The sequence below is a fragment of the Ambystoma mexicanum genome, chromosome 2p (genome assembly GCF_040938575.1).
Source record: "Ambystoma mexicanum isolate Mex_15411 chromosome 2p, UKY_AmexF1_1, whole genome shotgun sequence".
Classification (NCBI taxonomy): domain Eukaryota; kingdom Metazoa; phylum Chordata; class Amphibia; order Caudata; family Ambystomatidae; genus Ambystoma; species Ambystoma mexicanum.
Window position 1 is genome coordinate 26059512 of NC_090923.1, and position 16865 is coordinate 26076376.

Sequence of the window (16865 nt, forward strand, 5' to 3'; positions counted from 1 at the left end):
TCTTGTCCAAATGAAATCCCTATTCACATTGGCAGTATCTTGTACATATTTTGCTAAATACTTTACCCTAGCGGATTTTAGTGACGGACATACAAGTAAAACATGTTGTAATGATTCGACCATGCCTTCGACTCTGCAAAATCTACACCATCTCCACTCGTCTGAATAGTTGTTTCTAATGACATTAATTTGATTTGTTAATACAACATTGAACCTGAAACGAATATAGTCATTTCTGATCAGTTTGCTGGGATACTTATGCAAGTATCTTTCCATAGTTGGATACCATTTATAGATAGAACAGGCTTGTTGGTACAATGAAGATTCTGCAATATTTGCTTTTGTATTTAACCAATCAAAACCCATGACAATCTCTTTTACCCACCGTGGTTTGTTCTTCAAGGAGATTACAGACATACCCATCATTTTCAAACAATTTAAAGTCTCCACAGTCAGAGTATGAATAAACGGATTACCGGTATCCTGCCCCACACACGAGTACAATGACCCTTCAGACCCTGCGTTACACGTCCTCCATAAAGCTAGTATTTTCCATTTCACGTTTGCAACCAATGAGTTTAATCCGAATTCATATCTAACCAGTTCACCTGGTATACATTTTTGGATAAAATAAAGAACTGTTTTCCATATGTAATTCTCAATATAGGACAAGTCGGCCTCCCAGCTGATCGATTGACATTCAGAACCATAGGTCAAGCGAGGGATAACTTTTTTCAAATAAAATTCCCTGAGTGGAGCCATAGTAAATTTACCATATTTCGTCTCTAGTGCTCTCATTTGCGGGATGGCAATGTCCGCCTTTAGTTTAAGTTGAGACTTATAATATTATATAAGGGTCTCGAATTCGTTGCTGAAATTACGAAGCCCAAATATTTAAAACAAGGCATTGCTTTTAACTTGTTGTTACCACATGTCCATGTGTAGGAGTTCTCCTTTTTGTTGACTCTACTAAGGCGGACTATCACAGTTTTGGAGGGGTTAATTTTTAACGAAATTCCCTTAATAAAGTCCTCAAAGGCTATTAATAATCTTTGTAGTCCTACCTTGGTAGGGTCAATAAGTAGAAAGTCGTCAGCATAGGCCATCTACGCCAAATGAATATTCGCAATTCTAGGCGGAAGAAGGCCTTTGTTTGACAAGGCCACACCCGCACCACTTACATATAGATTAAAAATCGTTGGTGCCAACCTACACCCTTGGAGCAGTCCATTATAGATTTTAAGTTCTTTCGACAGAGTACCCTCTGAATCCAATCTTACCATTATACCAGTATTGGTGTAAAGAGCCATAATTATGTCTATGAGAAACGGCAGCATTTTTAATGTTATCAGTTTATCCCATAGTGTAGCTCTGTCGACAAGGTCAAAGGCTGAACTTAGGTCCATTGAAGCGACAAAAGTCGACCTGGCACCCTTCCTCAAAGATTGAGCTATGAGACTATGTATCACTAGGCCCCCAGAGTCAGTCCCAGTATATTTCCTAAAACCAGTCTGTCTCAAATCCAAAATGTTATTTTTTTCAATCCATATCTGGATATCTCTTAACACCAACGACGTGAATAGTTTGGATTCGGGGTCTGAAATGGCGATGGGCCTATAGCTTAAAGGACATTGACGTGAACCTTTCTTGAATATAGGTACAATTATGGACACCCTCCATGACTGAGGTATGGATCTTGAAATTTGTATATTGTCAAATAGAACTAGCAATATTTTTGCACAAATCTCAGGGTCCCTCTTAAGTATTTTGTTAGATAGATTGTTAGGACCAGGTGCCCCTGAGTTTTTAGATTTCTTTATAGCATCAGAAATGTCCCTCTCACTATATTCCAAAAGCCAGGGAGAGTTACTTTTCCAGCTTCCCACAGGCTCACTGCATTTATTTCCATAAAGATTAGCAAAGTGACGCAGCCACAGACTTTCGTTTATGGGATTCAATAGTACATTCTCTTGACTCCTGTCCATGTTGTTAATTAGACTCCAAAAGTTGGCTGTGTTAAATCCTCTCAAAGCTTTTAACATGTCTTACCCATCCCTTTGTGATCTTAAACTACGATACTGAATGGACCAGTTTTTGTATCTCTGTCTTATTGTTTTCCTCATAGCTAACATGCAGGTATTAGAATACCCCGCTTTATTGATGTTACATATTTCCTTCCTCATATTACGTTCATGTTCCCAGACTTCTTTATCGAAACTATGGATTCTATGACTCTTATCAATCTTTTGCGTGCTGAATGACTTCTCCAATATCTGCAAAGTCCTACCAATGTAGTCAGTAAATTGAGTGGGAGAGTAACACTCCACACGTTGGTAGTGTGTGTAATTTTCATGATCTTTTATCAGTAAAGCATAGAATTTGGCATTTTTTTTCGAGACCATCTTATTCTATTACCTGAGCAGTTTGTCTCAAAACCATATTTATAGGTCCTGTTCTCCATTGTATGGACAACAGTGTGAATTTCGATGGTAAGCATACAATGATCACTAAGTTCAGTTCCTTTACACTCAAACTTCCCTAGGCATTTAGAACAGAAGATGTAGTCAATGGTAGACGTGCAGCCTCTAGCTTTCCAGGTCGGGAGATTATTTGTAAGCATTTCCAACCCCCACACCTCCACATAATGTGACCAGATCCTACCCCACAATTTGGGATTCACTCCCAAGAGATCCATGGACGCAGAGTTGGCAATATAGAAATCACCAAAACCAGATTCATCAAGGCAATCTGCATTTAGATCGCCTGCAATTACAATGTGCCCACCGGGATTCACTTCCAACCAGGTGTCTATTAAGGACCCAAGTTTTCGGAGTTCTTCACCAAGTTGTAAGTCAGATTTTTCTGCCGGATTCCAATAAACATTGATGAACAGAAAAGCTGTGTCTATGGAGTTAAACATCAAATTATATCCCACCACTAAAAAATGATGGGAAAAGTACCACTCCCCTGTAACTCTAGGTTTATTGACATTCTTAATGGTGGTAATAAGTCCCCCCTTTGGACGACCCACTCTACCTCCCTGTGCACACAAAGATGAGACCGTAAATCCCTCCCAGCATAAATGCGCCCTTGCCCACGATTCTTGGATGAGATCAAAATCACATTTTGACAGTTCTTTCATTAGAAACACATTGTGTAACAGATTGGTTGCGCCTCTCGAGTTCCAACTCAAGAGTGTTAGAGTTTTGGACCAGCTAGAGGGACTTCAATCATTTTAGTGAGTCAATAGAGTCGCAAAGAGATAGAGCTAACCATCTCCAGTCCTGTTTGTCACTATTGTCATCACACTTCAGTCTTAGATTATCCCCCTGCAGTGGCGGCTGTTCTACAGCGGAAGTGTTATAGTTGGATTTCCTATTTGTAGTGGGCATAGTATGGACAAACTCAAAGATGTCAAAGACCCTACATTGTAGCTGCTCCGCCTCTTTTAGTAATATGTTTCTTACTAAAGGTGATGGAATCACCAACCTTACATAATCCAGTCTATACCTATGAATGTAGTCTACCAACTCTATGTCTGCAGATGAAATCAGATTAAGTTCCTTAATTTGGCTAAATAGGGACAGAATGTAGGGCCTATTCAGGGAAATATTGTCCAAATCCTTAAATAAGGTCGTAAGAACCAGCCCAGGTAATTCAGGCCTAACAGACTCCCTTAGTTCCAATACACGCACATCCTGAATTGGTTCCGACACCCCACACTCATGTCCCTTCTTCAGCTCGTTAGTTACCCCATTACTTCGTCCTGTAATTGCCGGGTTGCCTCTATCTCTGCCCGCACAATACTCCTCATATGTTCCATCTATCTTATTGTCGGTTGCCTGTCCCACCAGTGGTAGCCTTGCTTCATGTAAGTGCCTTTCATTGAGGACCTTCATTATGGTATGGTAAACCTCGTCATCCTTGAGAGCTTGCCTCATTGCCGAACCCTGAACTGTACCAACCAAATTAGGCCCTAAGTTTTCATTATCACTTGTATGTTTGATAGCCAATCCATTTTGACCCGTCGGGTTCTCTGGTTCATTTGTCCACATTAGGTGTGTACCCTCCCCGATACCCAGATGTACTATTGGCAATATGTGTTATATTGGGGAGACTAACCATCAGTCCAATTGGGCCATTACAGTCAGAAGTGCCGTCAACTTTAGATGCCACGCACCTACCCTGTATATCGGATGAATTATTAGTGATACCTACTGATTTTAAATTAGCGACGCTTCCCATGTATTCAGCTTGTACAGATTGGTCAGTGGAGCAATGGTTGATATGAGCCACGCTCCCTGAGTGTTGGTTACTGTTTAAGTTAGTGGAGTAATTTGCACTACCCATAAGTCCCGAGGGGACCTCCCCATCAATTGATCTTAGGCTTAGATTTTTCTTAAAGCCACCCAGTTGGTCTGATGTATAACCACTGACAATACTGGCCTTTTCAGCACAAACCTTCCAGTCGGTACTGCCCAGACCTGAATTTACTGTAATACCCAACGTGACCTCACAGGTACAGGGACCCCCCCCCCAAAGTCCTCCCCCGAGATCGTCTTACTCTCAGTCATAACTGGCCCAATGCAAATTGTTTTCTTGCCGACATCTCCCCTCATTTGTATAAGGGGGTCGTCAGTGTTAGGGTTATATGTTCCTACATTAAATATTTCAAACATATCATCACTCTGAATCTGTTTTATTTTCATAATTTCACATAAAGGCAAGTCTCCCATGGTGTATACACTCTGTGTGGATTGTTCTTTAGAATTGTTAACATTCAAAGGCAACCCTTGCGCCAATCCTTTGTCATGGTTTTTTTTAACTTCAGGGACCGCCATCACTTCATCACAGTCAATATCACAGTATTGCAAGAACTTTCTTGACGTGTTCTTATTCGCCCATACATTTTTGTTGTTATTGTTTTTTTTCCTTAGTTTAGCTAACTTTTTCCCCTGTCTTTTAGACACTTTTGTCTCTGGAATTTCCATTTCTATAACTTTCCGCGGTGCACTCGCCGCCAGGTCTGATTTTACCATCTCACTCTGATCATTGTCAGTTTTTCCCTGAACCGGTTCGATTGTATCTTCCTGAGTTTAAGTTATAACAATAATCTCTTCAGGAGTCGTAACCGAGCCAGTACAAAGGCCATTATATGCATCTGCATTCTTCAGTTTAGGCAAGCTAAACTTTTCAATCATTATGTTACTTATAGATTCCGCAAGTCTTTTTGGTAATAGCAATATTTCAGATGTCAATTCCTTGATAGCATCTGTTTGCTTATGCGACTCTGCCATCAAAAGCCTATTAAATAGACTCATCATGACAGAAAAGTCAGTAGGTGTCATGTTACTCACATATACCTGATTACTTACAGGAATTGCAGCATCAATCTTATCCTGCATCGGTAAGGTGTTAGGACAGTCCATCATGTCATCATAATTGAAGACACTTGGAACATGATTATCCTTTTTTTCATTATGGAACAGAACTTCCTTACCAACATCCAAATTAAGAGATTCAAGTAACGTATCATTATTCATGTCTTCTTCCCCAAACAGCAATTGGGAAGGATCCATAACTTCATCCCCCTTTTTCTCCATGTTAGAGCAGTCTTGCACACACTGTAGGAGTGCCGCCTCCTCGTCTCCCATCTCAGGCAGCGGCATCGCCGCAGCACACGCAAGACTCGCCCTTCTAGTGCTGACTGCAGCAAAGAAGTCAGCCCCTGCATCCTTACGCAATTTCGGGAGTTTATTCTTTCGCATGTTAATATTGAAGGTGAGGTAATCCAATACACAGACACTTAAACCGGTAAGCTAAACTCACTGATATTCAAGAGGAGCCCACCCCCACTGCCGCCAGCCGAACAGCCCAACAGCCACACTTCCGGAGCACTTTGTATGCGCGCGTGAGATGCGCGTGCACCAGTGCTAATAAGGAAGAGGCTGTGGGTGGAGAGCGGGCGGGAGGCGGAGCAAAAAAAGGCGGGGCTGAAAAAGAGAAGTAGAGAGTAAATTACACTCTCAAACCAGCACCAACAAGATTCGCGGCAAACCCCGCGGCATAACCTGTGTTCTTGATGGCAAGTTACAAGTAATCGCCTATGTTTAAAGTCCCAATGGAATCCAAAACACAGTCCTGTGAAAGCGCGTTACGCGCATAGAGCGGCAGTACAAACTTCTCCTTGCCGACGCCAGGTAGCCGACATCAAACGGGAGGAATCCAGCAAGAGATTCAGAGCTCCCAGCCCAACATCCACACTTGCGGAGCACATTTTACTTTATAACAAAAGCTTTTACCAATCAAAATGCCACCTTTGTGTCCGTCTCTTACTCCTAGACCCTCACAAGTACTAGAAGCATCGCCGTTCCACATTTTGGCGCAGAACTTTCATGGTCTCCAGCTTGTCCTACAAGTCGCCTGCCTGCCAAGTTTCAGCGTTCCAGCATTGATGGATCCTGTTCTCGAAGACTTACTTTGACCACGCCTACTGAGATGCTTGCTGTCACCCGTGTGTGGTGACTGTTGCTACAACCGGCCACATTTCAACTTAGTGAATGGACTCACAAAGTTAGTGCTTCTATTCTTGTAAACTGGTTATCCTATTGCATAACTACTTACCTTCCTTTCAGGAGTTTAGGTGACTTGTATGCATTTCTATAACCAAAGGTGACTGTTGTCAGTGGTATTGCTCCTCTCCAAAAATAAAATAAATAAACAAGAACCAAGGAAACATGAAATAGAAATGGAAACAGGTTGTGAGCAGGAGAAAACATTTGCCAGTGGTACGGCACCTCTCCAATGAACTACAACTCACGGATCTGCTCACAACCTATTTATTGGAGGCGCAGTACCACTGACAACGAACAGATGTCATTATAATAAAACACATTGGCCCTCATTACGACCCTGGCGGAAAGTAACTGACCTGACCGCCATAGCGTAAATAGCGTTTCCGCCATTGCACGACGGAGTAAAGTGCGGCTAATTCCGACCCATCGGGCACGAGCACTACGCCATGGCGGAAGTGCAAAGTCCGCGATGGCGGAAATGTCCCCAAAACGCCCCTCACCGCCGTCGTACGGCGCCCTAGGTGCAATTCCGCCACCCATCATAGCAGTCACCGTAATGAGCGGCAATCGGAAAATACGGTGACCGTAAATATACGGAAACGGAAGTAAAAACATGGTCCCGGAACGGGAAACAGCACGCCGTACACCTATAAAATCAGAATTCCCACACAACCATTAAAAATACTACCCTGAGACACATCCCAACCCGTCATCCACGCTAGTGAAAGCAATAAAAATGGGAAAAGTAGCGAAAAAAGCGTGCGACTGCAAGCGGCAGGTCCACTTCTCCCGTGAGGAACTCACCGTGCTCACAGAGACCCTCCAGGAGAATGCTGCCGTCGTCTTCTCGACGCAAATGACCAGGACGGCACTTGCGAACAAGAAGGCCATATGGGCCCTGGTGGCACAGCGGGTAAGTGCGGTGGGGGCCGCACCCCGCAACCCACAGCAATGCAGAAAGCGATGGGACGACTTGCGGATACGCGTACGGAGCATACTATCCGCCAACCGTAACATTGCCACAGCTACCGGGGGAGGATCGGAATCACCCATCAAGTTGACCCCCTGGGAAGAAATCTGTGCCTCCACCATTGGAATGGAGAGTATAGAGGGAGTCGGAGGGATGGAGAAAGGAGTGCAGACATCCGAAGAATCAGGTAGGTGGCCCAAATAAAACAATGCTAAATCCACAATGTCCAATCATGTGAAGTACCATGTGTCCACATAGTGCAACAGAAACACATGGCCAGGAGAACGTCCACATACATTGGCCTGATAGCGCACTTTAAAAGTCACATTAAATACATAAATAATTAAAAATCCTAAAAACACCCTCTACACGTGCAGCAGGCACACCCTAACTGCAGGCTGCAAAACAACTGCATCCTCATTCCACACAAAAATGAAACCACCTCCAAGGCCCTGACCCAAATCACCCTCAGGTACCACCCCAATGCATGTGATACATTGCCATTCCAATTTCCACAGACCCATTAATAACGCTCGCCCTCCTTTACTCCACCAAAGGGTCCGATTCAAACGACGAGCTCCAGGACACCCCTACCAGCACACCTGCAAAGAGGGCCAAGACCAACGGCCAAAGACCCTCCACCTCAGCTGCACGGATCAAGACACGGCAGCAGCACAAATCAAGTGGCAGCACACAGGAGGGGACTTCAACAGGCACCCCAGTAGCCAGCATGCCCACAACAGCATCACCACAGGTCCCCCCAATGGATGCCACAGAAGGCACTGCTTCTGGTGGCAGCAGCACCATAGGTGACACTGCATTAATGGCAGCATGCTCCGACACAGAAAACGGTGATGTCGATGTAGGATCCATCCATGACCTGTCTCAATCCCCCTGTTTGTTTCATCCCGTACACCATGAGGATACCACGCAGGGGCACCCACAAGACGACGACTGGCCATCCCCCACAAGCCCTGTGGCAAGGCAACATGAGGTGATCAGCCCCTCTGTGACACCACCGCAAATGGCCATGGCACAGCAGAGGCAACAGTCCCTCGACCAGGTGATCGTGCAACAGCAGCAACTGGCCACGCTCCTCAAGGACCATGCTGATGAATGTGGGGGTACTAAGGCAGCCATAGAAACATCAACTGAGACACTTAGGGCAGAAATGGAGAGAAGTACAGAGACACTAAGGGCACAAATGGAGAGAAGCACTGAGAGCCTGAGAGTACAAATGGAGAGAAGCACCGAGAGCCTGAGGGGGGAACTGCATGCGACGTCCAAAGACGTATGTGCTGAACTTGCCGCTGTGCGCCGTGTGCTCACTGAGCTCTCACAAACCCTTAGGGACATGCATGGACGTGAGCAGGCAGAGACATCATCCGTTGCAAGTTCCGTCCAGGGCAGCCCCCAACGTAGATCTGGGAGGAACCTGCGCTCCACAGGCAGGGGTGCCCCTGATACCCGGAGAGGGGGCTTGCAATAGCGTCTGCCCACTGACAATGAGCATCTTTGGACACTGGTGTTCGGGGGGGAGGTAGGAGGGTGGAGGGGGTGTGTTGGGCTCACTTGGGTGGCGGGTCGATGGGGTGTGTAACATAATTTCACATATGCTATAAACATTGCACAATCATCCAATGAGATGTGTGGACATTGATCTTTGTGTACGAGGCCTTTATAGGCGTACAGTCCATATTGTGCATGTTCCAGACACACACAGTGCCACAAGTCCCGTGTCCATGTATCAGCCACCAGGCGTGAGTGCTAGAAGCATGAATCTATGAGAATCTGACGAATTTCACGGCCCTCCTGTGCCTCGCGGACTCCTTGAGGTGCTGCCACATCCCCACCCTCATCCTGACCATCTCCAGGTGCTTGCAGTTCTGCGTCAGGGGGCATGGGCACATTTCTACGTACGCACATGTTGTGTAGCATGACACATGCCATGACCATCTTTGCAACCTTCTCATGGCGGTACAGGAGTGCCCCGCCAGACCTGCTGAGGCAGCGGAAACGAGTCTTCAGTAGGCCGAATGCCTGTTCTATGACTACACGGGTACGTGAGTGGGCATGGTTGTAGTCCTCCTCATGCTGGTTCTGTGAATTCCGGAGTGGTGTAAGGAGCCATCTCTTCAGTGGATACTCGGCATCACCTGTATGTGGACAATAAAGGATGTTTGTGGAATGACATTGCTACGTACGCACCCCCCCCCTTCCTGCCAGGTCATTGCCGCATCACATACCCCACATTATCATGCATGAAATGAGACTCACCGAGTAGCCAGGATCTGTTCCCTGCGTGTCGCTCCATGTAGCGTGGTATTGTAGAGTTCCTCAAGACCATAGAATCATGGGTTGATCCAGGAAATCGGGCACAACAATGTGTAATGATCCTGTTGGAGTCACACACCATTTGTACATTAAGAGAATTAAATTGTTTTCGGTTGCGGTACTGGGCCTCCATGGCATGTGGGACGACCAATTCCACATGGGTGCAGTCGATGGCACCAATGCAACCCGGTATGCCGCCAAGTGCATGGAATCCCACTTTTGTGTTCGTAATTTCCTGCTCCGAGCGTGGTAGAGAGATGTAGTCGTCTGCGTGCTTCAGGAGGGCATCGAGCACTTGCAATAGTGTCCGTGAGAACAGTGGCTGTGAAATGCCATGCAACTGTCCGACTGTGTGCTGGTAGGTGCCTGTGGCCAGGAAGTGGAGTACAGACACCACCTTCAGTAGGGGTGGGATGGCGGTTGGCCTATCTATCATGCTGACAAGGTCAGCGTGTGTCATGTCCACAATGGCGGTTATGGTGTCCCGGTCCAAACGGTAGAGGGTGTGGATCTGCTCATCAGTGAGGTTCAACGGATGTGCTCGGAGGCGTGGGATTGCGGGCTGCCTGCGTGGTGGTAGTGGCTGTGCTGGTGGGCCTTGCTGGCCCTGCCTTGCCCTCCTCCTCCTCCTGCGTCTCCTCTGTGCGGCCGGTTGTTGTAGTAGTTGGTGTTCGTCTTCTTCTTGAAGTTGGAGTACTTGCAGTGCTATCAGGTCCCCCAGGGCCAACATCGCTAGTCCTGCCGGTAGCATTTTGGAGTGGGTGTGGTTGTGGGAGGGGGTTGGGTGTGCAATTTATGTGTTTTCAGGCTGTATAGCCTCCACCTGTGGTGATTCATTCCACCTGTGCAAGCTGCAATCCCCTTTGGGCGAGCACGTCCCGCACACAACGCTGCAATTCGACGCATGGCATCTTGCTATTACAATCATGTATTTAATCCCGATGGCAGTGAAATATTGGTTCATATGTTCATTCTGCTATGGTCCCATTGTTTCACATACTATCTTTGCAGTCGCGAACAAACTTGTGAAGGGTCAGTGGAATGTAGTACTCGATTAACGCTGGACCCTCATGCAGCACTGTACCGAGGTTCACCGACGGGCGGGGCGTCCCATTTGTGAGTGAAGCCAGTTGCCATTTTCACACACTGCCGCACTACATGGATGGATTTGTGATTTCAAGCGGTCACAGATGCCTTTTCGATGTGATGTTGCAAATGAGGAATTCGAAGGACAGCGCTTTCGGTTTTCAGCTAGCGGCGAGGAGACGCCCACAGGTCTGACTGCAAATATAACGTTCTATTGTTTAATGTCCTTGGGACAGGGGCCATGGCGAGAATGCAATGATTGATATGAATAGTATGGGATGCGCAATAGCGTAGTGGACGATAAGGCAGGACGTTCCAAAATACATGTTACTTCACAACACTGGAATTCCGGGCTGGAGCACAGTGGATTTTGCAGACTGCATTACGCACAGACTCAATGGAAATTTCACATGTTATGTGAGTAAATAATCAGGCGTTTTCATTCCGGGATGAGGGAATGATGTATGGATGCATGGACAGATGATTTAATGGAGAGTTTGCCATGTACAGGGCTTTTTGGAATCTATCCACTTCCCCTGCGCTATGTGATGCAGGGCTGCCATAGTGGGACCATCGTCTATCTGCCCTTGTTGAACCCTCCCTGTCTCGACGCGCCTTCCAACACTTGTGTCTATGCACGTTACTAATCCCATCTAATGGATTCTGTTTTAACAGACGCATGCACACAAACACTCGTTTGTAATAGTGTTTTCACCTCGATTTATATAGTTATGATTCGCAAGTGAATTTTGGGTGGGAATAATCCTTTTGAGTGGGCTAGCATGCATATGGCTGTAGATTTAGTGTGATCATTGAAGTGAGTAATTCAAATTAAGTTCTGATGCCCATACCATTCTTTTTCATTTCATTTGGGTGACAGGTATCTCCTCCCCTTTTGCCGCTGCCATCTGTATGCCACTCCTGCAGATGGCTTTTACTCCCGACACCTGCTGCTTCGTGTTAATCAGTGGAGCACCATTACGATTTTATGGGACGATCGCCAATGGGCCACATGCCCTTACGCAGTACTAGTGGCTAGGAGCAACATATCGACCTTTCAGCTGGACTAGTGCCTACCTAATGGGACGGCCCTGCGGTTCTAGGCGCTTCCATGTTGCCTTTTTGAACGTGAATGTAGCCCCTGTGTACCATGAAGGAACAGGGCGTCACACAAGAAGAAGCTGGTCATTTATTGCGGATGCAGCCCACAATAATGAAATATATTTTGGAGTTCATGACCTAATAGCTGTATGGGCTTGGTGATTTTGTTGTGCATTAAATTTTGATTATGATATTGACCGTGTAGCGTTATTCTTTGCAAGTAATGTAGCATATTCCTATTTGTGGAGTGATGTATTGTGAGAAGATCTGCATTGGGTTCCGGCTTCTGAGTATAGTTGCGTGGTACTGTACTGGGCGCGTTTGCCTACGAAGCCCAGTGAGGTCAGGGATAGGGGCTGCCATTATGACTGTTTTCATGATGTCATGCTCAGGGGCGGGGGATTAGCTTTTGTGTAACAGATGCCGGTCAGCCAGGTGGATTGGTGGAATGATGTGATTATCAGAATATGGCTGGTCACAGGTGCCTGTGTTTGCGTGCGTTTCTTGGAGGGAGACTGAGGTCATGTCCATTGGAATAGCTTCTGTATTCGTGCCATCTGTGCCCTGCAGCTCCCATTGGCCCCTCTTGAGATGAGCCTGGCTGCTCAGTCACTCTGCCAACTTGTGTGGTACATGCTTATGCTGATGGTTGGTTTGTTTACTGGCAGGAGTACAGGGCTGGTGCAGTCTCCCTCAGGATACTGCTTTGAATGTTGCCTTACACTGGTGTCAAGCGATGGGGGGCCTGTTTTTGTTTGTCTCATATTTCAGTTCATGTTGCTGGACTTGAACCTTCACATGCCTGTGCTGCATCAGTACGGCAATGGTGCCATGGCAAATATGGATGGCCACTCACAAGGCACTTGGAGCCCCTAGATTCATTTGTTCGTTGGCATGCATGGGTGACTTGTACATTTCACTGGTTGCATTGTGACTTCATTGCACCTACGAGGAGTTGTGCAATGTGGCCAGGGAGTGGTGTACAGGCACTCAGTAGGGCCTTTTACGGTTGGTTCGCGATGCCGTACTTCTCACCATGGCGGAATGGTACTTTCCGCCATGCTTGATGGCGTTAGGTATATGTCCGCTAGGGTCAGAATTCGCGTACCGTTGCGCCATGGTGGTAATTACGGTTTGGCATGGCGCGCGTGCGCGTACTTGGTGCAGTTAGCGTTGGCGTTCACTACGGTGTCGCTAATGGCATCGTACTTTACGGTGACGGGTCATAATCGCACCGAGCGCTATTCGATGGCGGTATTGCATTTCCGCCATCGTTTTTCGATTTCCGCCAGGGTCGTAATGAGGGCCATTGAGAAGTGTACCTCTGCAAAATGTAATCGCTTGTATGGTAGTTTTTTTCAGAAAGGGAAACCTCCAGGTAGCACAAGGGCGCCAGGAAAGAAGCTCAAATATAGCCCCACTCCCTCTGGATGCGAAAAGTAAGATCACTATGCCACCCCAGCTTTGAAAGTGACACAGCCACATCACATGGTACAGAACTCCTGATTGGAAGGAAATGTGTTAAACAAGCCACTATTGGATTACATCGGCATAATAGAACAAGAAATAACATTATTTGTGTCGGCTGACTATGCCGCAGCATTTTCAGTCGTCATGCCAACCACAAAGTCTGCTTTCTGGCACCACTTTCTCTTTTCTCTGTAGCAATGGTGTTGGTGATATTTTGGTAGCTGCGCAACCAGAGTGGGTTAAAACAACAGCCACCATATCTTTTAAAAAAGGTCAATTTCCATGTTTCCTTACAGCAGTCAACATCATACATACCTATGCAGCCAGAGCCGTATCTGCCAGCCTCGCACAGTTCACATGCAGTGCCAGTGAAACCCTCAGAGCAGATGCACTCTCCTGATTCACGGATACCATCTCTGCAAAGTCCATGATTGCTGCATGGTGTCTCCAGACCACCGGGGCATGCTGTGAAAAGAAGATTCCAAACCATTACAAAGAGAATACCACAGGAATACAGCATGAACACACACTACATCAGGGTTCTGCAACCTGCAACTCATCCGATATTTTGTACTATAGCTCCAAGATCTTTCACCATTGACTATTCCGGCACTACATGAAGTACAGACAGGACACAACAACCAACATATGGGATTCATTGACCAGCAACGGCACTCAACATCCTGAGTTTGTAGTAAAAGAGTCCCAATTCCACCCATCCTACAGTACATAAGATACACCCACTACAAATGGCACTCAGCATCCAGCATGTGGGATACACTGACTCCCAATGACACCAACATAGGGTACACTGACCACCAATGGCATTCAACATCCAGCATGTGGGATCCACTGACTCTCAATGGCACCAACATAGGGTACACTGACCACCAATGGCATTCAGCATCCAGCATGTGGGATGCACTGACTCCCAATGACACCAACATAGGGTACACTGACCACCAATAGCATTCAACATCCAGCATGTGGGATCTATTGACTCCCAATGACACCAACATAGGGTACACTGACCACCAATGGCATTCAACATCCAGCATGTGGGATCCATTGACTCCCAATGACACCAACATAGGGTACACTGACCACCAATGGCATTCAGCATCCAGCATGTGGGATACACTGACTCCCAATGACACCAACATAGGGTACACTGACTACCAACGGCATTCAGCATCCAGCATGTGGGATTCACTGACTCCCAATGACACCAACATAGGGTACACTGACCACCAATGGCATTCAACATCCAGCATGTGGGATCCACTGACTCTCAATGGCACCACCAATGGATTATTTATTGTCCAAGAACACACTATGTAACAAGAGTACGAGCAGGTAATATCGAGCAACACTAATAGTAAGACACATGTACACAACCACAGTAATCAGTGCAATAAAATCACAATCCCTCACCCCACAATACTGAAAGGGAAGGCAGTGGTTGTTATTTGTAATGGCAGGCCACAAAAATGCCCCCCTTAACTTGAAATGTCCAACCCTAAGTTGATGGGGGCCTTGTGCCATAGAGTTCACAAAGTTTCCAGGCGTTTTGGGAGCCTGCGAAATAAAGTTAGGAGAAGGGTCTTGTGGATAGGTAAATGGTTCCAGAAGATAGCAGAAGTTGTATACTAGCGAATACGACTATTCCTAACTTTTGGAGGACTTTTGGAAACAAGTATTGCCAAAGTCGAACAATGGTCCAACTTTTCAAAAGTATTAAAATCCTTTACAGGAGGAGTTTGGGGTGCAAGTAAGTACCGCTGTAACTTACCCCCCCACCCTCTAGTTTTTCTCAGAATTGGCAGCTTGTTGAAGGGTCATCAGAGGTCAGTTTTCCAGCCACTGGTTCCGGTTCAAGAAGCCCAAGAGCTAAGGGTGCAAGAAGTTCCAGTCTGATCCAGGAGCAGGTCCCACCTGTTCTAGTGGATAAATGCAGACCACACCAATGCAGCAACCTTCAAGGTGCTTGGCCACAGGTGGAAGAGCCAGTTTCGGTGATAGTCACTGATGCACGGTGACAGCAGGGGACACAGATGTCGTGGTCAGAGTCAGTCTCCTATCTCGGGTCTCGTTGATGCTGGAATGCTGAAGTTTCACAGATAGGACTCTTGAAGAACAAGAAGAGATTCCCCAAAGTTCCAAGTCAAAACACAGAATGGTGACTTCTCTAACGCAGTTGCTCAAACTGAAGTTGGCCAGCCCACTTAATGGCCCGGGAACACTTCCAAAGCCTCTAGTTTGCAGGGCACTGAGCAGACGATGGGAATGTTTGGTCCCACCACTCCAAGGGTTGAAGCTCCACCGAAGGACTTTTAAAGATCACCAGCCAGACAGGGCTTCACCGGGACTGCAGCAAAAGTTGGTCCTCGGGTCTTCTGAAGTCTTCACAGCTGGGCAGGGTATTTGGCTCCTTGCAGGAGGATCTCTGGAAAATGGGCGCAGGACTCATCTTCTTATCCTAAAGTCCAGGTGAGCACACAACTCTACCCTACACATACACACACCACCAGTGGTCCAGTCAGGAACCACTCATGTCAAACACATCATACACTCCAGATATACTGACAACAGTTTCTGGATTGGGGCCAGACAGTCCAGCCCATTACCTGAGAACATACACACATGACCCTGCACTAACCAGTGAAAACCCTGTGTTTCGCGGCCAAGTGCTTGACCAAAATAGGAATCTCCTGACCTGAGAAGGCAGGAGGAAGGCAAAAAGACGAGATGGCCAAAAGAACAAACAAAAACCTTGTGGCATGGCCATGATGGGACACTAGCCACTGTTATTAGCCAAGTGTTGTAATGGTAGTTAGGCTAAAGAAAAATACCATAAAAAGTATGAAAAAGTAACTGCTGCCACCAGTCTGTCTTTAGGCACATCTGAGATAACCAGCAAATTCCTTTGAGGGTAGTCTAGGGTCATACAAAAGAAGTCCCATTGCACTGCATTGAAAGATGCATTGTGCAATGTTAACAAGTTACCCAAACAGGTAAAGTCAAAAGACTAAAGGAAACATAGTTTTCCAGTACTGACAGCCTGAAAGATTAGTCCGTTTCCCCATAACATGTGACCAAAAGCCAGTGGAGTGAAGCTGAAGGCTTTACTTCTGTGCAAAAAGTCAGGACAAAGTACAAAAACAATATGGGGGGGTCCATACAAATGGAGGCAAAGTTACTAAAAAGAAAAAAACTTTCCTAACAACTGTCTGTGGCATTCACCATACAGCACATAGGATACACCCACTCCCAATGACACTCAACATCCAGCACGTTGTATACACTGACTCCCAGTGGCACTCAACCTA

The 16865-nt window shown here is 46.3% G+C and overlaps 1 protein-coding gene across 1 annotated transcript in view; it reads right to left on the bottom strand.

The window, feature by feature from the left end:
• Positions 1–16865, bottom strand: part of STAB1 (stabilin 1) — a 1160316-nt gene that overhangs the window by 237995 nt on the left and 905456 nt on the right. Inside the window, exon 56 of the mRNA XM_069643183.1 lies at positions 13852–14001. Coding sequence (XP_069499284.1) covers positions 13852–14001 — 150 coding nt within the window. The remainder of the gene's footprint in view (positions 1–13851; positions 14002–16865) is intronic.